This window comes from Pongo abelii, chromosome 9 (genome assembly GCF_028885655.2).
Source record: "Pongo abelii isolate AG06213 chromosome 9, NHGRI_mPonAbe1-v2.0_pri, whole genome shotgun sequence".
Lineage (NCBI taxonomy): Eukaryota > Metazoa > Chordata > Mammalia > Primates > Hominidae > Pongo > Pongo abelii.
The window spans coordinates 80,736,867-80,757,328 of NC_071994.2; the positions used below are offsets into that span (position 1 = coordinate 80,736,867).

Below are 20,462 nucleotides of genomic sequence, written 5' to 3' on the forward strand. Positions count from 1 at the left end.
ATGTGGAACTCTTCTTGGAAAAGGAATTCTTCTACTGCTGTCAGCAGAAACGGTCCAGGTGGGGGCTACCAAGTTTGGGAGCTGGGAAGCCACATCTGTAAGGGGCATTCATGTGAGCTGTCATGTTGCCCCTCTACACTTTTGTATTATATGTGCTGCCTTCCCTCTCTGGAAGGCCTTTCTCCCCCATTACCTGGTGAACACCAACTCAGGAGCTGGCCTCAAATGTCAGCTACTTTGTGAAGACTTCCCAGAATGCTCTGGGCAGAGCAGGTGGCTTCTCCTGTGTGCTTCAGTGGGCATCTGCGCAAACCTTTGTCATGGTCCTCCCCTCTTGACAGCAGTTGCCTGTCTCTCCCCTTACAGTGAGAATTCCTGGAATGCAGGGATCATTTTTCTATCCCCAATGCCTGAAACAGTGGCTGCACAGAAGAAGCACTTGTAGAATGAAGGAAACTGCCATAAAAGAGGGCAAGAGGATTGAATCACAAGACAAAAGAGGGGAGAGACTACTGACTTTGCAAGTTGGGATGTGTCCAATTTTTGCCTATCACAAACTCTCTTATGTAAAAAGTGTGGGCTTTACCCAAACCCCCACCCACTCTCTGTGGGGTTGAGGGCCTCTGTGGCTAACCTGGGACTGGCTGCTTGCTGGGAGGGCTGTGGCTGCTGGAGACATCCCTGCCTGTGGAACCCTGCGACATTTTATACTTAAGTTGGTTTCATGGTAATGGAAGGCAGAGCTCATTTTTCAAGTCAGAGGGTAAAGGAAAGGGAACCAACACGAGCCAGGCACTGTGCTAAGTACCTCATGAAATGTATTTCATTTCACCCTTGCAACCACCCTACCAGGTAGGTGTTAGTTTCTATTGTTGCATGTGTTCCTTATTCTTTTTTTCCCTCTTTTCCTGCCCTCTTTGGATTATTTTCTTATCTTCCATTTTATCTCCACTGTTGACTTATTAGCTAGGACTCTTTTTTTAGTTTTTATCTTTTTAGTGGTTTCTCTAGGGTTTATAATACACATATTTAATTATAGGTAGATGTTCTAACATCAATTTACGTATCAGGAAACTGGAATTCAGGGCAGTTAAATAATTTTCGTAACATGTCATAGCTTCAAAATGGTGGATCCTTCACTCCATTCTTACATTATCCCAAACTGAGAACTAATTTTTTTTTTTAAAGCCATACCTTAACCCAATCAAGGACTCATAAGCAGTTTGATTTGTGTGTCAGAAACTCCTAAAGTGCAATCCATGGGATGTATCCCATGAGATATTAGGATTTCATGGTGAAAAAAGGGCTTTCACGGTCAAATAAGTTTGAGAAATAGTGGGCAAATATATTAAATAGTTCACTTTTATAGCACTTCCCAGAGCTTATCATACACTAAAATGTACTATGAAAATGTAATAATGGTGGTGACCCCGACAAATTTATTTGATGCTGGAACCATTTTTCCAGAGTATTTTCTGAACTAGTGTTTCTTCAAGTGGACTTTGGAAAATGCTGCTCTAAGAGAAAGTCAGTGTTTCCTGTCGCCTTATGCCAGCTTTCTCAAAGAAGACTAAGTATTGTTAGGTAGTAAGAGCACTTTATGGGGTCCTGCCCCCTGAGTGAGCCGTGGTCCTTACCTGTCATGAAGCACTTGATGTCCTGAGAATTGCTGATGGGGTTGTTGTTTTTGAACATATACAGATTAAAAGGCATAATGTTGCTGCTACTAAGGTGCTTCCACAGCTCGTGGTCTGGGCTAGTCCAGCGTCCGGCCAGCACATCATAATCTCGCCGGCCCATGTGGACAAGCTTGGTGAGTGGATCATAGAGGCCACCATGGTAGCCTATGATGATCTGAAAGTTGGGGTTGGTATCCATGTAGATCTCCCCATAGGCTGTGTACAGGATTTGCTTGATCATCAAACCTGTTCCACTAAAGACAGCAAGAGGGGTCCCAATGTTGTCACAAGCTATGTAAAACTCGTCACCACTGCTCAGCTCCATGGCAAAGAGGTGTCCTTGCAAGTCGTAGTAGAGGGAGGTGATCTCAGAGCTGGAGTGGTTGTAGAGGTGGGTGACCTTGGTGGGGTTGGTCAGGTCTGCATAGAAGAACTGCAGGTGGTGGCTGTGGCTGCTCTTGCTGGACACCCGCCGCCCCAGGCCATCGTAGCGGTACCTGACACTCCAGCCGCCAGCCCGGTTGTAGGCCTTGATGAGTAGGCCAGCTGAGTTGTACTCAAAGATATCACCGCCTCGCTGCCTCAGGAAGCCATCCTCATCCATCTTGTATTGCACGTCACCCAGCCGAGTGATGCGGTCGCGGATGTCATACCGTAGTGGTGTGAGCCGTGCACTGTTCCCAGGGCTCAGTAAGTGCAGGTTCCCATTGAGGTCGTAGCTGTAGCGCCAGAGTGGCTTGTCATTGATGGAGACTGTCTGCAGCTGGCCGTCAGCATCATACTCATAGGAATAGCGGGTGGTATTGGCGTAGGGTCCTACCTTCAGCTCCTTCTTCACTACTCGCCCCATGTTATCATACTGGACGGTCATCCAGTACATGAGCGAGCGGAAGATCTCATACTGCACTTCCTTCATCCTGCCATATGCATCAAAATGCTTGGTGTGGGTCATGACAGCTGTGGTGATGATCTGGTTAATGTCATAGTAAATGACGCCAAACTTCCCAAACTGCTCAGTCTTGCCTGACACATCATCATAGCGATAGAGATCAATGGGCAGTGGGGTCTCGTTGATCACAGCCTGCATGCTGGTCACCCGGAAGCTGTTGTCATAGTTGTAGTCAAAACGGGCATTGACCATGCCTTCCTCGGTGAAGCGGAAGATCTGTCGGTCAATCAGGGGCCCAATCTGACGGTAGCGGATGGTGCAGGTGAAGCCCTCATTCTGTAGGTTGATGGTCTTCAGCATGCCTGCCGTCTCATCATAGGTGAAACTGACCTTGGTGGTGTCATAGAGCGTCTCTGCCAGCTTTGACAGTTTGCCATACTTGTATATCACCCTGCGGCCAGTGCCCAGGTAGAAGGTGTGGAGGAGGTGCCCATCCTCAGTGAAGTCCTGTATGACTGAGGCATTGCCCTCAGGGGGCTGATAGATGTTTCTGTAGTAGCCCACTGAGCGGATGGTCTCTAGTGTCTGCCGCGCCACGTTGGGCATCGTCACAGAAGAGAGGCGGTCATTCTTGTCGAACTCAAAGATATACTGCCTCTGGCTGTGTAGTAGCAGCACCATGGACTGGAGGGAGAGGAAAACCAAGATATGAGAGGAGGGTGGTGAGGAGAAAGGGTAGGTCTACATACCTGAGACTTAAAGGGACGGAATGAATGTCCAAGGAGAATCCTGAGTTTCCATGGTTTTCTTGAGTTATGCTCCAACCAGAGCTCTCCAACAGGAGTGCCACAGGATACTGCAAATAGGTTACAGATGTGCCAAGATGAGGCTTTCTCTCAGCCTCATCTTAGCACATCTTTAACCTTAGCACACCTGTAACCTACCTGGGGCCTAGGCCTCCAGGTACTCAGGCCATTTGCTGTCCTATGGTGAGCAGCCTTGTGGGTTTGCCCTTTTGTGCAGTACAGACCTGGTTACTTTTGTGTGTGGTGGGGTGTGAGAACGGCCGAGAAGCTTTGGCCTGAAGTATGTACAGCAGTCTGGCTTCCTTGCCCCGGACTTCTCAAACCAATCTTCCTACTCAGGCAAGAATGAGCTCCCCCAAACACAGTCTCACAATTTCTTTTACCTGCTAAACAGTTTCTGCTGACTCCCTGTGGCTTACAGCATGAAGACCATATTTGAGAAGGGCATTTAAGGCTTTGCACAATGACAGGTCATAAGCCTACTCTGGGATAGGGCAGGCTGTGATGGGAATGGGAGAACCTGGTTTCTAACAATGGACTCCTTGTGTGGCCCTGGGAAAGTTCTTCCCCTCTCTGAGTTTGGGTTTTCAGTATGTTGGATGACCTCCAAGGTCTCTCTCTCTCTTAGTACTAGCACAGAATGTCAATTTTGGGGGTACTCACCCAACGGATAGAGGAGACTCACCTCAGAGCAAGCACAGCCTATGCCCTGGATAGGTCACCAGGGTCAGGAAACAAAGCAGGGATCTGGGTACTTGAACTGGGGCATGCAGTGCACTTGCTCTCAGGAAAAGATCAGCAGATAAAAGGCTAGAGGCTTTATGCTGCAAAGCTACCATTTTTTCCTATTTGAGACCAACTTTTGATTTTAGGTCATTTCTGATTCTTACCCTTGGGATGACATGAGTTCTGACCCTATAGCAGAATAGATTTACTAAGGCCATGCCCAGCACTTGAAGCTCAGGAGTAAGTGCCTCCTGCCTAAGTACTGATGCCTAGGCTTCTGCCTGGTTCTCCACAACTGGATTGTACCACATGCCCTAGACCTGGGAGCAGACCCTTGGCCTGGGTCTGAACCCTGAGTCCTGCTCTGCAAATTCAGTGAGTATTTGGGCCTCTACTCTATCAGGCAGGTCTTTCATGTTCTCCTGCCCTAGGACCACCACCTGCCATGCTATCTCCATGATCCATCCAGATGCCTCTTGGGACCCCCTGCCCTCTGTGGCAGACTTTCCTGAACATTTCCTTTTGGTGACATGGGTCAGATATAGCCCACTGAGGCCACCAGGCTGGGCTTGGCCGTGAAGGATTGGCCTTCTGTATGGCAAGGCCAGTGATGCAGGGAGACAGACACCTGCCTTCTCTAAGTATGTGTAGCTCCATGTCTTCCCATCAGCGAAGATCCTGGATGTGATGCGGCCCGCCTGGTCGTATTCCATTCTTTCAGACATGATGCCTCTCTGGATGCCAGCAATGTGACCCCCAGGGGAGTATGTCACGTTGACACCATTCAGCCTGCTGCTGGGTGACCAGAGGCTGGGCCGCCCCGCCTGGTCGTACAGAATCCGAAGGGTGAACTTGCGGTGGTCATCATAGATCTTCTCTGTGCGTGTTACGCGGTCAAAGTCCAGAGATAGGAGATTTCGGTTGTGAACCTGGAGAAAGGGTTGGAAGGAAAGAGAAAATTAATCTGGACCATGAGAACTTTGGTCTGATGGGCCACGTTGCTCTCAGCTCTGCTGGGAAGCTCTTGAGTAGAGGAGGGAGCACAGTCCTGCGCAGCAACAGACATGGGTTTGAATCCTGGCTCTGTCATTTGTCAGCTCTGTGAAGTTTCCTCACCTGTAAAATGGGGACAATAATGCTAATTGCACAGGGTTGTTGTGAGGATGAAGATGATGCCTATGTTGAGAAATCAGTAGCTGTGACCAAAGAGGATCTGCATGTTTTCTAATGTGATTCTTCTAATGAGGACACGTTTTAAAAGGCAGATCCTTCTTGACTCCCTGCTGAAAAGAGACCCACCAAGTGAGCCCAGAAAATAAACTGACCCATCTATTCCACACCAGACACTGCGGAGACCAAAGCTCAGGGAGGTGAAGGGATTTACCCTGGATCTCGTGGCTGGTGAGTGACGGAGTCTGGACTTGACTCTCACATATTCAACGTGCCCCCAAACACTCAGTGGCCCTCTGAGCAATTCGTGGCCTTCTGGGGGCTCTGAACTTCCCAGCTCCTGTCGGGTGTCTCATGCTTGCCACTATAATCAGGGCTTCTTGATTGCCACAGTCAATACCCAAGACATCTTCTTCCCAGAGGTGCTGGGAGGCAGTGAGTGTTTGTCACTGGGATGGCTTTTCTGCCTGTGGGCCGAACGCGGACACAGTCCTGGCTTTGAGGCACCTTGCTCCTGCCTTCAGGATCGGGAGTGCCTTGTATAAACTCCATCTGGGCTGCTAGGCCAGCACACAGTTCAATTTCCTTTCAGAGTCAGAAAGACAGGGCTCCTACAGACGTAGTGGTAAGTTAGGGTTTTTATATTTTAATAAAGAAATATACTTCAGGGGCCTGTTTCTGTATTTGGATCTGCCCTGTAGGCATTGGTGGCCCCTGAAATATTGCCAGGCATTATGGAACTAAAATACTGGTTCCCGCTAATTGGTGTCTGGCCTTATGGGACATTTGGGCACATTTTCTGTCTCTTCCACTAGTCATTGCTTAAGGTTGACAAGTAATAAGGAAGACCCAAGAGGAAAGCAGATAATTAGGTCATGTGATACAAAATGGCATGTGTGGACCAAGGCAATGAAAGGCCCTCTGGATCCCTGTGTGGTTAAAAAAAAATGGGTCCAGGTCTAGGAATGAAGGCCAGGATTCTAGCTGCAACTTTGTGACCAACTTTTCTATCAACCTTGGGCAAGTGCCTTCCCCTCTCCAGGTCTCAGTTTCTTACTCTGTATAACAAGAGTTGTCGTGAAGGTTGAAGAAACTTACTTAGTAAATCAGTGGAGTCCTAGGCACATAGAAGGTACTGAATAGACGGTTGGAATTATTTCCATTAAATGACAGCAAATGATCATGGTCATATCCCAGGAAGGAGAGACGTGTGTGTCTCCTCCTTCTCCCACACAAATTCTAAGGCCTTGAAAATAAAGATTTATAGTAATCCTGCTGACTTTAGCTGTGAATGACCTGGTTATAATAAGGTTACCTTCTCTGGGGTAATCAAACACAATTGCAGATGGAAAAACAGTGTGGCAGATGATTCCCATGAAAAATCAGAGGCACTGGAGGCTGAAGCTGTGTTATTTGCAGACAGGGCACAGGAAGATACAGGGGCTGTGCCACCAACAATGACAGAGGCCTTTTTAAAGTATCTTTCGGAAGGTCCCCCTGTGACTCCCCTCAGGGTGGTGCCACCCAGCCAGCTGCCCCCCTTTATCCCTGGAGGATCTCTAGTGAAGGGGAGCTGTACCTTTTTGGCAAAAGTAATAAAATTAAACAGCTCACTGGGGAGCCACCTAATGCGTCCTGTGCTCGGCAGCGGAGGCAATGAGATTATTTCACCTCTTTATTAAAAAAGTTCCCAGTTGTATAAAAAATGAACTCCATTATGGGGAGGCACACCCGGCTAACATTCTAATTCCACATGCCACCACTGTGGGTGGCCATTTATTTGGGAGGACACGTAGACGTGGCCACCCGACTAGAGCACCATCAATCTCAGGTTGGGAGAGGGACCAATTAAAGCCTGGAAAACTTTTGGTCTAGTTCACACAGCAGAGAGGAAATCCTAATCATGCTAATTGCTGCCATTTATTGAGCACCTGGAGTCTACCTGTGCTGGGCTAGGTGCGTTGAGTGTATCATCTTGTTCCTGCAGAGGCACCTGAGGCTCAGAGGAGCCGCTCAAGGCTCCACATGGCATAGGCAGGAATCAAACCCAGGTCAAACTTCCCATTGAGGACACTGCCTCAGAGGCGCATGCAGGAGTCTGCGAATTCAGACGGGGGGCTCAGTGAGGCCACAGAGAACAAAGACAGCTAGGCCTTCCTCAGGGAGCTAGTGCAAGGCTGTTTCCTACAGTAGATAGTCGCTAGAGCTCTTGGCTGTTGAGGGAACAAACGAAGCCTGGTTTTCTGGGTTCCAGTTGTGTGATATTGGATAAGTCAATTACTGTTTCTGTAGCTGCTGTGGGCCTATTTTCTAGTCTTTTTTTTTTTTTTTTTTTTTTTTTTTGAGACAGAGTCTTACTCTGTCGCCCAGGCTGGAGTGCAGCGGCGCGATCTCGGCTCATCGCAACCTCTGCCTCCCAGTTTCAAGCAATTATCCTGCCTCAGCCTCCTGAGTAGCTAGGATTACTGGTGTCCCCCACCATACCTGGCTAACTTTTTGTATTTTTAGTAGAGATGAAGTTTCACCATGTTGGTCAGGCTGGTCTCGAACTCCTGACCTCAAGCAATCCACCCACCTCAGCCTCCCAAAGTGCTGGGATTACAGGTATGAGCTGCTGCGCCTGGCCTATTTTCTAGTCTTTACCACCACCTCGCTATGAGACTCTGGAAAAATCGTTTACCCTCTCTGGATCTCCATTGTCTCATGTGTAAAAGAGGGGCTTCAATGAACTTTCTTTGCTGAAGGACAGGGGACTTAAGAGAATCTGAGCTGTGTTGCTATGAGGATGCTTCTGGAATGTTAGGAACATGTAGCTCAGTTCTGTAGTTTGTTTCATCTCAGCAGGTATCCCCTGAGCACCCGTGGTCTGCAAGGTGCTGTGCTGAAAGCCATGGCTAGTTCATTAACTTTCCCTCTGTTCATCACCTGCCTTTCTCAAGGTGGAGGAAAAAGAAGCTGGGCACTCAGGTCCTGGCAGAGGCTGTACTCTACAGAAACACGGGATGTGAAGCAGACAAGGAGCTGGCTTAGGGCATCCACATATTCAAAAGCACTCTGAATGTCAGAACATGATGCCAGCCCCAGCAGTGATGGCTCGGGTGAGGTCATTTTGGAGAATGTAGCTTAGGTTCTAAGTAGCTGAACTGAATTTTGGGACATGCTAGCAATAGTAATAGCAATAATGGTAATAAATAATAACAATAACAATAAGAGTAGCTATTATTGACCACTTGCTATGAGCCAGACTCTAAGACGCTTAATATATTACTTCTAATCCTTGTAGCAACTTGTAAAATTGGCCTTGTCCTTCCCATTTTATAGATGATGAAATTGAGGTTCTAAGATTACTGATCTGCCCAAGCTCACTCAGGGAATAATACAAGCTGGAAATTCAACTCAGACCCGTCTAACACCAAAGGCAGTAGTCTTTCCACAAGTAAAAACTAAAAAGACACACAAGGGTCTCTGATCACACGTGGTTCCCTGCTTTAGCTCCCCCCTTTTGGAGATGAGTGAACTGAGGTCCCAGGGAATGCAAGAACAGAGCCCAGTTCTCCAGATTCACCCTCCTCCTTTCCCCCCAGGACGCAGCCACCTCCAGAGGCCTCGCTCACCCGCAGCCGGCGCCCGAAGACAGTGACCTGGCCCCGAGCCTGCTCTTTGCGCTGCCGCCACTCCACCAGGTTGAGGCCGTTGTCGATAGGCAGCGTGACATTCCTCTTGCCCACAGTGGGGTTGACGGTGCCAGCCAGCAAGTGGGGCTCAGTCTGCAGCGCCACCTCCATGCCGTTGGCCAGCAGCAGCCGCAAGGAGCCATCGGCCCCGATGTAGTAGCTGTTCCGGACTTGGTCTGCAGGAGAGGACAAGCACAGACTGCTCAGAAGGAACGAAGGTGGAGGGAGGTGTGAGGACAGCAGAGGCGGCGGAGGGGACTTTAAAGGATGCTTTTCCTAACTATGAAAGCAATACATCATCACTGAAGAAAATGAGGAAAATACATGGAGAAGGCCATCCAGATTCTCAATATCCAAAGAAAACCATTGTAAATATTTTGTATATTTGTAGATTTTAGGATATTTCTAAATGCCCTTACAGTTTAAAATAGATAAGAGTTTTAAAAGTTATAGAGTTTTTCACTGATCATTATATCATGTTACTGAATATTTTTCATAAGCATTTTTCTTAATGACCATACAATATTTCACTGTATGAAAATACTTTAAGTTATTTAACCAAGCCTCAAATAGATATTCAGTTTGATTCATTTTTCAGAATTATAAGTACCACTGTATATATTTAGTTTAAACATTATTCTAAGTGAAAAAGAAGTCACATGTAAAAGGCTACATATTGTCTGACTCCACTTATATGAAATGTCCAGAATAGGCAAAAATCTCTAGAGACAGTGGTTGCCAAAGGCTGAGGGGCAGGAGGGAATGTGGAGCAGCTGCGAATGGGTATGGGATTTCTCTTTGGGGTGATAAACATGTTCCAGAATTGGATCATAGTGATGATTGCACAGCTTTATAAATATACTAAAAGCCACTCAATTGTATGTTTTTAAAGAGTAAATCTTACGCTATGTGAATTATACCTCAAAAATACTTTTTAGATAAATCAATATCCAATATCTTCATTTTAGATTTTCAAATCAAAATAGATTCCTAAAAGTAGGATTACTAGAGCAAAGGGTTGAACTTTTTTTTTTTTTTTTTGGAGACAGAGTTTTGCTCTGTTGCCCAGGCTGTAGTGCAGTAGTACAACATGATCATAGCTCACTGTAACCTCATACTCCTGGGCCCAAGCAACCCTCCAACCTCAGCCTCCCAAGTAGCTAGGACTATAGGCATGCATCACCACACCTGGCTAATTTTAAAAATATTTTGTAGAGACCAGGTTTCAATATTTGACCAGGCAGGTCTTGAACTCCTGGGCTCAAGCAATCCTTCCACCTTAGCCTCCAAAAGCAATGGGATTACAAGTGTGAGCCACCATACCTGGCAGGTTGAACATTTTTAAGGCTCTTGATATACTCTAAGGTAACAATGTTTTTTATAACAAGGTGAAAAATAACTCTGACAAACCACTGACAGAATGACAAAAAAAAACATAAATATAAACATATTTTAAATCATTGTCACAGGCATACGACAATGATTTAAATATAGATATGATTTGAAATTTTAAATTTGATTTAAAACATTTTAACTTAGATTTTTAACTAAATGAAACTTATGGTGAAAAAAGTAAATTTCAGCTGTAAAATACACATACAGTTTCTTTGTATAGATGAAAATACTATCTCTGGATTTGTGCTGCACTCTCCTGTCTCTGGCCTTTCCTTGGCTGTTTCCTCTGCACTGCCTCCTTCTTCAGTAAGTGCTGGCTTAAGACTCCCTCCAGGCTCTGCTAAAATGTCATCTCTTTCCAGAAGCTTCCCCTGTTCCGCTGGCCAGAATGTATGACTCCCTGTCCTGTACACCCCTCAGCCTTTCTATGGGCCTCCTCAGTGGTCTTGCAGCTGAGGGGTGTGGGAGTCACTGCTCCGTTAATGAACAAATTCTCCAATATTTGAGCGTGTGCTGTGAAAGGCACTATGGCACAGAGATTAAGAGCTTGGCTTTGGAGCCAGGCTACTTCGGCTCAGGTTCCAGCTCTGCGGCTGCCTTGCTGTAAGACCTTGGCCAAATTCTTAACCTTCCATGCCTCTGGTACTTCATCAGTACACTAGGACAATAATTGTACCCTGCTTTGCAGGATGCACTGAGGATTGAGTGAGATCATGAATATGAAGAGCTGAGAACTGTACTTGGCATATAATGTTATGTAAATGTTAGCTGTCACTGGTTTTATGTGCCTGGCACTGTGCTAGTCACTGTCATGTGTGTCTCTTGTCTCTCCTCTATCTCCACCATCCCATTTCTCTCTCTCTGTCTCACAAACACACACACACACACACAGACACACACACACACATATCATGGTGAACTTCTCTAGTGCTGATCATGGTCCTGGAATAGGGCCCCTTGTCTTTAGATTGGCAGTTAAGAGAAGAGGTTCTATAGAGCCTGTTTGCCTGGGTCCAAACACCCAATTAGGTGTGTGACTGGGGCAAGCTACCTAACCTCTGAGTGCCTCTCACTGCCTTCATGCAGAAAACAGAGACAATAATACTTACCTCCTAGGCATATGAGGTACTATATGAGGTACCTTATGAGGTACTGCTTAATGTAAAATGCTGAAAATATGCTTTGCAGTTAATAAGTGCTCCAAAAATGTTAGCTATCATCATCGTTAGGATTATATGTGCTCAGTAAATTTTTGCTGGATGAAACTAGTTATGTTCCAGGCTATGTCAAGCACTAAAGATAGTTATTAAGCAATAGTTTTCATGGGAAACCCTCACTGAATCTTTTCTGCTAGAATGGCATCAAACAGCCCCCCCCCACTCCCTCCTCTCTCCATCTTTCTCTCTCACACATGCAAAAATTCTAAAATCTGCTTCAAACTTGCTATGCATTATTCACTGACAATCTATATTTTTCTGCCTTTGAACAGTGAAAAAGCCTGTGTCAATTTATCCTTTAAAGCCGCTCCTTGCTGAATCCACATATGTCCATTAATGGTGACTTGGAGGGAACAGCATCTGTAGAGGCCCATCTCAGATGATCCCACTTAATGTGGGCTGTGACTTCCCAAGGCCGCTGCTCATTAGCAGCTACTTCTTATTACTTCCCACAGTTTAAACAGAAGATGAAACCAAAAGAGCTTTTCACAAAGACTCTAGTGAGGCAGCTGCAAAACTGAGCATCTGAGCCTGGTACTCAAGAAGGAAAGAGCTTGGCAGAGCTACCAAAGAGGAAAAACAGGTACCATGTTTCCTGGATTCCAAGAAGTGATTTTTCTTTTCACATTTTAATGTTTTTTTGAAACTGGAATGTGTCCACGTATGCCTTTTGAGCAGTATGACTTTTTTCCCTCTGCCTAAAAAGTTGTTATTAAATTGATGATACATTTAAAAACTGAGGAATGTGGCACTTTCAAATTTTAAAAAGTTGCCCAAATATAAGAAAGCCCACATGAACCTTTGAGAAAAATACTCACAGCCAGTTTAGCAGTATGGAATGGATGGATAATTCTTACTCACAGGGAACAAGACTGGCCTGAAGGACAAGATGTCTGAGTAATTGGTGGTCCTGCAGTCCTTGGTCAGGCAAGATCTTGGCTGCCTCAGAAATTGTACCTTCTCTTGGCAATAATCCAGTCAGAGCATAAATCCCTGGGGTCTGTCCCAACCCACTTGTGATATTATGATTATATATCCACGGTTCCCAGCTCATAACTCCTATACCCCTTCTCATAGTCTTTTGTTCTAATGTTGAGGCACTTCAGGACTCAGAAGCAGGCCTTAGGAAACAATCTCTCTGCCTCTCTCTCTGACCTTCTCCTGCCCTCCTCTCCAAGGCAGGACTCTAATCTGACTGTGGGTCATAAGACGTACATTTCAGAGGGGATCCTGCTCCATACCCTGGAGGAAGGAATGAGTGCTGCACAGAGAGGCCAAGAAGAATCTGAAGAGACAGGCCTTGCTGGGTCCAATCACATTTCTACATGGTTGTCATTCATGCCTATCCAATGAAGCCTCCGTAAAAGGCCCAAGAAGACAGAGTCTGGGGAGCTGAACATACGGAGGTCCATGGAGGGGTGAGGGTGATGTGCCTGGGGAGGGTGTGAAAGCCCCACGCCCCTTACCCTATATCTTGTCATACACATCTCTTCATCTATACCCTTGGTAACGTCCTTTATGATCAACTGGTAAATGTAAGTATTTCTCTAGTCCTGTGAGCTGTTCCAGTAAATTAACTGAACCCAAAAAAGCAGTCATGAAAATCTCAACTAGAAGCCAGTCAGATAGAAGTTCCAGAGGCCCAGACTTGTGACTGGTGTCTGAAGTATGGTAGATGGGGCGGGGTGGGGGGGCAGTTTTGGGGACTGAGCCCTCAACCTGTGGGATTTGAGTCCATCTCCAGGTAGATAGTGTTGGAATTGAGTTGAGGGACACCCAGCTAGTGTCCACTGCAGAGCTGATCGCTTGCTTCATGGTGGGGAGAACCCCACCTCTGCCTATATTTGGTCACAGAAGTCTTCTGTTGATGACTATTGTGTGAGAACAGACAAAACACTGAGTTTTCCTCAAAAACCATGGTTAAAGGTGCTTGGTGAGGAAGCAATTCCAGTGTGTGGTTTCTCTTTCTTTGAGAACCTTTATTGTTCTTGGAGCTCTTTGAAAGGCAAAGGACTAAATTTGGGAATAAAAGTGGTTGTAAGAATATACAGACATTTATTTTCTCATGGTAAGTTAAACTGCTTGCTAATTAATTAATTACTTAATGAATCCAATAGTATTGCTTATCAGGCAATAGTATATGCTTGGCTCATGCTAGTCACTACATTGTCTAAAGAGATCGACTGAGCAGCCCTGTGGGGCAGGTGTTAAAATTCAGCCCCATTTCCCAGACCCAGTGACCAAGGCTCAGAGAAGAAGAGTGACCCCAGCCAGTTCACACAGGTGGGAACTGGCACGGTAGGCACAGGGCCCCAAATTGTCCACCCAGAACCTCTGCTCTTCTCACTGCTCCACCCCATTCCACACAGCTTCAGCTTGCTTTCTTTTCCTGGAGAAGAAACCAAGGGTCACGGTGGGTGATGTGGTGGCAGAGTCAGAACTAGAACTTGGGCTTCTGACTCTTAGCCTGAGGCTCCTTTCACTGCTTTGTGTGAAGGCCTTTGGAAGTACAAAGAGCCATCCAGCGGGCAGGAAAGAATCAGGCAGAGCTTTCCCTGGTGATGGCTTCTTTCTTTTCAAATTTACTAAATCCCACAAAGCTGCAAGCCCACCTGGGTCACCACATCCCACGAGAACAATTGAGGCAGATAATTAACAGCAAGATTTCATCACTGTGAAATCTTTTTACTTGAAGCTAAAAGACCAACCCATAACAGGATGATTTGATGAATGCAAAGAAGGGTCTCTTTTCTATGAAATCCTAGAAGAGGCACAAAACTTCTCACCTGGGCTTCAGGAAGGACTTCTCCATAATCAAATCCCTTTCATAATTATGCGTAATTATTTTTGTCCTTTGTCCTCACCTACACCAGTGTGAGTGTGTCTGTTAATCTGGGAGTCATTAGGACGGGAGAATAGTGAGGTCACCTGGATTAGCAGCTAATGAATTCCCTACCCTTTGTTCTGGTAACAGGATAGGACAATAAAATATTATTCTTAAGCTTCTGAGAGAGAATTTACTTGACTCAGGCTGGTATATTTTGCAAATTAGGTGATAATACAGAGAGTTGCAATGCTTTCCTGTTTTTGGGCAGCTCCAGCAGCAGCCTATTTCTTGTGCCATCCTCCTCCAAAGGGGTCTTCCCACCCCTCTGCCTCAAAGTCCCCTGGCCCCCACCTGACTTACCTTGCAGCAGTGTGTAGAAGGCACCTGAGGCAGACAGGTTGGTGGTTATGGTGACATCATCCTTGCTGGAGGTCTCTACCTGGACATGCACTGAACTGTCTGTATCACTTCGGAAACTGCTCACCTGGCCAGTAGGGAAGGTCACATTTGTCAGGCGGCCAAAGCTGTCGTACCTGGAAACCAAGGGGTGGCACTGAGTAGTAGAAATATAATGGTGCTCTAGCTGGCACTTGGTGCATTCTACCTCATGCCATGGTTTTGCTGTGCTCTGCTTTTCTTTCTGGCTGGATACATTCCCATGGCTCCCACATATCTTGCACAGGACCTGGTACATAGATTTCAGGATGTAACTCCACCTGCTGATATCCAGCTACAGGAAAATAACTGACCTCTCTGAGTCTCCCTTCCCTAACCCAGTGGGGATGATACCACTGACCTGCCTACTGCCCAGGAGTACAGCTATAGACTAGAATTCAATTGTGAAGGGGAGAGATGATGGTGGCCATAATGAGACAGCTGACCCAGAATCTTAGAACTGGGGGACTCCCCATAAATGATGTAGTCAAGCTTGATGCCTGAATACCCTCTGCAAAACCCGCAAGAACCGGTTATACAGGTTTTTCCTGAAAAACACTAGAAATGGGAGCTATTACCCAGGGGTTTCCTATGTTTCTACACATCCTGGGAAAAGGGGATTCTGAATTCAAACCAGGACTTAGCCTAGATAAATGGCGTCTTGCCTCTTGCAACCCCTTCCATCTAGATTTTATATCTGGCACTAAGCATTTTTGTAACTGCAACTCTTAGAACCCCCACAGCTTTGCTCAGGTATGGTCTTTCTAAAGCATCATAATTGAATCTTAATTCTCTTTACTATTCTCCTGATAATAATAAAAGAAATACCTACCATCATTGAACACCTCCAATATACGAGGCATGGTGCTAGTTGCTTTTCATGCATTTTCATGTAATCCTCATTTAATACATTTTTCATGTAATCCTCATTTAATCCTTGTCTAAAAGGTATGTATTATCTCTTTTTTGGAGGATCAGAAATTGAGGCTTGGAAAAGTGAAGTCACCTGCTCAAGGTCACACAGCTAATTAAGTGTGGGTAGAATCAAAATTCAAACTCAGATCTATTTGCTTCCAAACTGCCACCTGCCTCTCTGTCTTCAATGAACATTTCTGTACCGTCCATTTGCAAGTATTCATCACATGCGCTCCTCCCTGGCAGGAGTGGGCTATTAACATTTTAATTATTGTTTTTAATTAGGGGAGGATGAAGTGTAAAAAGGCAGGCTTAAATAGCCTTTTTGCACTTGTGTGTGAATGGGAACACAGTTCTTCCTCTACATGGCAATATTCCTGACTGACTTCCTGGACACGGTTGCCCCTGTGTACTTCGGGTCTCCCTACTGGCTTTTTTTTTTTTTTTAAACTGTTTTGTTTTTACTTTTGGGGTAAAGCTGGCCCCTGGGTTCCTGTGAGAGTTTTCACAATGGGGCAATGAAAGGTCAGAGAGTTCAGCTCTGTCCAGGCTCTTCCTTCAGCTGGGCCTGGCTTCTTGCTGGGATTCCTGGGTCTGCAGCTCCTATGGTATCGGGGAGACTTGGTGGGTGAGATTAGGCAGGCCTTTGCTCAGGAATTCTCTGCCCAAGGTCAGACTTGGGTGCTGCACTACAGACTCTGCCATTTGCCAACTGTTTTCGTGCCTGCGCCTGGCACAGATCACAGCACTCTACACTGAATCTAACAGTCCCTGGTACACTCTGCCACAGAGGAGGCATTGGTAGAGGTCTTCTGAATAAATCACCCCTGTTTTTGGCCTAAGACCAATTCTGGGGGAGGGGCCGGTGGCCTTTGGGGAAGTTGGATGCCTCTGCAGCTGGGGCCTTTTCAGGATGGCAGGCAGTGCTGTGGCCTCGAATACACTCCCTGGGCAGGGCTGCAGTCAAGGCTGTGGCTCTATCAGAGGCTCTCCTGTGGGTGGTTGGGGGCTTCAAAAACCAATGTCCTGCCATGATTTCTCCTTTCTCTTTCTTAGTATGGAGTCAGGTTCTGCCAGGAAAAGGTCAGTCTGGCCTAGGGGAGGCTGAAACCTGGAATGGGTGGTCAAAGGGGTGGACTGCCTCACAGAGCTAAGTGAGCAGTAGTTCTGAGAGACGGCGGCTAGGAAGGGTGTCTTGGAGTAAAGATCTGAGATGCATGTCCAAAGACTTCTCTCACATGGAGACCCTCTCAGAGCTCTGCTCCCTTCAACTCTGAGAGAGGCTGGGATTCTTTTTAACCATTTGTGGACACTGGACATTTGAATAGGAAGGAAACATACAAAAATATTGACAGTGGTTATCTCTGGGAGGTAGAATTACAGGTGATTTGAATTGCTTATTTATATATATTTCCATGATTTAAAAATAATAAACATGCATTATTTTCATAATCAGAAAAGTGTGACAAGCAAGGTAAAATCACATGTGAGAGCTCATGAGCATGGCCATCTGGGGAGGCAGATGCCTTAAATTCCAGGCTGTGCATAGGAGAGTCTCACTTATAGGGCAAGTTGAAGATAACAATTTCCAGGCATTTTCAGCAAAATATTACTAGGGTACTCCAAGTTTTCGAGCTAAAAATCAAGACCCCCAAAACTGGTTTTGCCTTGGTCATCTTAACTGTATCTGTGATTCATGATTAAGCTGGATCCAGTCAGATCCTGAGTCATCTTTTAAATCAACAGGAAGATCCATTTCAGTCCAGCAGTTTAATGGGATGGGGATGCTGTTCTAGGCTGACTCTTTGAACACCTGTAATCCCTGTACATACTCTTTATTAAAATAAGACTGTTCACTTGGACTGTCTATTTTCCCGACCTAACCACATGAAAAAGATTTTATTATACCATGCAAGACACTGCAAAGCCATTTGTGGAGTTTCACAGATAAGAATTGATAGATTGTTAATCAGGAGTCACGTGTCACTTTGACACCACTTCTACCACGGCCTCGCTCAAATGCCACCTCCTAAAGCCCTTCCTGGTTTTTCCTGTCCCTTCTCCCAGTGATACCCTGTGCACAGCTCTGTCCTAGAAGGCCTCCCCTGCACTGCAGTGTTGATGTACAAGTCGTCCCCCTCTTTGGACTGTGAGTGCTTGAGGTCAGAACAGGTCTGTGAAGTCTGTGGATTGACACCACCTGGGTTCTGCCACCTGCCAGCAGCGTGACCCTGGAGGACTGGCTCTCAGTTCATCTCTGCTTCACCAGCATTGGAACTGGCATAGAGAGGACAGGCAGGGAATGTTGGCTGAACAAATAAATGAATGCAGGATTGGATGTGCAAGGCCTCTTTCCTGCTTTGTGGGAGAGGAGACACCATGATTCATTCACACATTCCCTCCTACAGGACTTGGCACAAGCTGGACACACAGTAGGTACACGATAAACACTTGCTGAATGCCAAAATATGGAAAAAACAACTCTTACTAAATAACACTTTGGCAATCTCCCTAGGTATCTCACTAGAGTTTTAGTCTTGAAGACAGAAAGAGGCTTTGTATAAAGGCAGACGATTGCAATTATTATTGAAGGTAGCTTGTAAGGCATAATTAAATTGAACCTCAAGAAGATACAATGAAAAGGCCCCATGCCTTCAAGATCTGGTTTTCATTTTATATGAGATGGTCAAAAAAACAGTAATTTCCACTCTTCACATTTTCCATTAGAAGGACTGAATGTCTTAATTAAATGAACATCATATAGAGCAACCAATTTATAAAATTTTCTTGTCTCCTATTCATTCATTGTAGTACCTCCCAGAGCTTGGGAAATGACCTGGATCTCTTTGCTGCTTGATTGATACCTGTAATTATCCCACCAGAACTGCTCCTTCTGACTGTGGATGGGAAGAAGTAGGGTTGCCAGTCCTCTGGGCCCCGCACACCTTTGCCCTGTGAGCCACCTCTACAGAACCCTTTCTTCTCCACCACAGAGCTGCCACAACAAAGTGCAGGGACCTGGAAGGGGCAGTTCTCTGAACTCTCTGGGCTCCAAGTGGCTCCCTCAAGTCCCGGCCCCATGATTAGGTGGCATCTGGACAATGGCTTAGTCACATTTGTGACAGCTTTCATTATGGGAACCCACAAAGTACCGGCAAATTTTCTTTCTTTCTAACCAAGAGGAATGAAAGGAATAGTTTTTTAAAAAGGTCTCTGGAGCCAGATGGTCTAGGCTTTGCATCCTGGCTCTACACTTGCCAGTGATGTGATCTAGAGGACGGGCACTTGGCTCTGTGTTCCTCCTAACCATCAAGTCTCCACCACAAATGATACAATTTCAGGCAGGCTATATCATATAACCTCAATGAGCCTCTGTTTTCTCTTCTATAAATGGGGATAATAATCCTGTTTCATAGAGACACATGAAGACCAAAAGAGGTAACCTATTTGAAATGAAAGGGAAACTTCTTCCCAGGGCCCCCAGGAGCCCAGGAGATTGCCCTCAGTGGAATGTCAACTCCCTGAGGGCAGGGACTTCATTTGGACCCTGCTGTATCCCCGTAGCTTAGAGTGTGTGGCATATAGCATGTGCTTCCTTGTGTCAATGAATGTTGGCTGAATGTTGGCTCCTTCCTGCCTTTCTTTCTGACTTCACCTGGAACGTCACTCCTCAGCACGTCCTTCTTCTCTCTGTATCTGCTTCTGGTCCCCAAACATGCCAAAGTCAGTGCATGCTGGGGTGCTCATGCTTCCTGTTCCCTCTGCGGGAATGCTCTTCCCTCCAGTGTTGGTGTGGCTTGTTCCTGTCATCATTCATGTTTCAGATCAAATGTTATCACTTCAGTGAGGTCTTCCCTGACCACCGCTTCTAAGACAGATAAGTCCCTCCAACCTTTGTATCATATTTTCTTATTGACCTCACTATACTTATTATTTATTTGTTCTTTGTTGTCTGTCTCCTCCTAATATAAGCTCCATGAGGACAGGGACCTTGTCTGTATTCTTAGTGCCCAGAGGAGCACCCAGCAGGTAGACAGTACTCAGTACATGTTTACTTAATGAATAAATATATAAGTAAATAATATATATTATTGTTGATTTAAGACATGGGCTGAGAGCAACGAAGAAATTCATTTGTTTTACCTTTCCTTGTCCAAATTAGGTGGAGAAAGGTCACTAATATTCATGTGGTGCCTTTTAGGTACCAAGCATCATGCTCATCATCATCTTTTGATGTAGGCATTATTATTATCATCATTTCACAAATGGTGAAGAGGAGGCTCAGAGAGGATAAGCAACTTGCCTAAGATCACACAGCTCGTAGAGGAATATAAATTCAAAGTCACGTCTGTCTAATCTTAAAGAATGTGTTTTATTCATCAAGCTTCCCATAAAAATGATGCTGTTTCAAATAAAAACCCTTGGGTTCATCACTGCGGCATATAGTTTTTCCAAGTCTCAAGTGGGTCAAGAAGACTGGCAGTTGTTGTATTTTCAGGAGGCTTTGCTTGCTACCACTGCAATTGACTTTGCAGCGATGCCAAGCCCCCAGTTGGGGGGTATGATAGGGATGACCAGATGACTGGCTTTTCATTATTTCCTCCCACTGATTTTTCTTCATTCCATTTATCCAAAGCATCTTTGGAGCACAGTGAAAGAAAACACATAAAAGATTCATATAGGCCAGGCGCAGTGGCTCATGCCTGTAATCCCCGCACTTTGGGAGGCC

General features: G+C 45.7%; 1 protein-coding gene across 21 annotated transcripts in view; it reads right to left on the reverse strand.

Moving 5' to 3' along the window:
- TENM4 (teneurin transmembrane protein 4) overlaps positions 1-20,462 on the reverse strand; it is a 3,040,222-nt gene that overhangs the window by 14,011 nt on the left and 3,005,749 nt on the right. For all 21 annotated transcript variants that reach the window (XM_054526090.2, XM_063711315.1, XM_054526091.2 and 18 more), the window contains 4 exons: positions 14,744-14,916; positions 8,885-9,120; positions 4,733-5,029; positions 1,638-3,252 (listed from right to left, as the gene is read on the reverse strand). In XM_054526090.2, the coding sequence (XP_054382065.1) occupies positions 1,638-3,252; positions 4,733-5,029; positions 8,885-9,120; positions 14,744-14,916 (2,321 nt within the window). The remainder of the gene's footprint in view (positions 1-1,637; positions 3,253-4,732; positions 5,030-8,884; positions 9,121-14,743; positions 14,917-20,462) is intronic.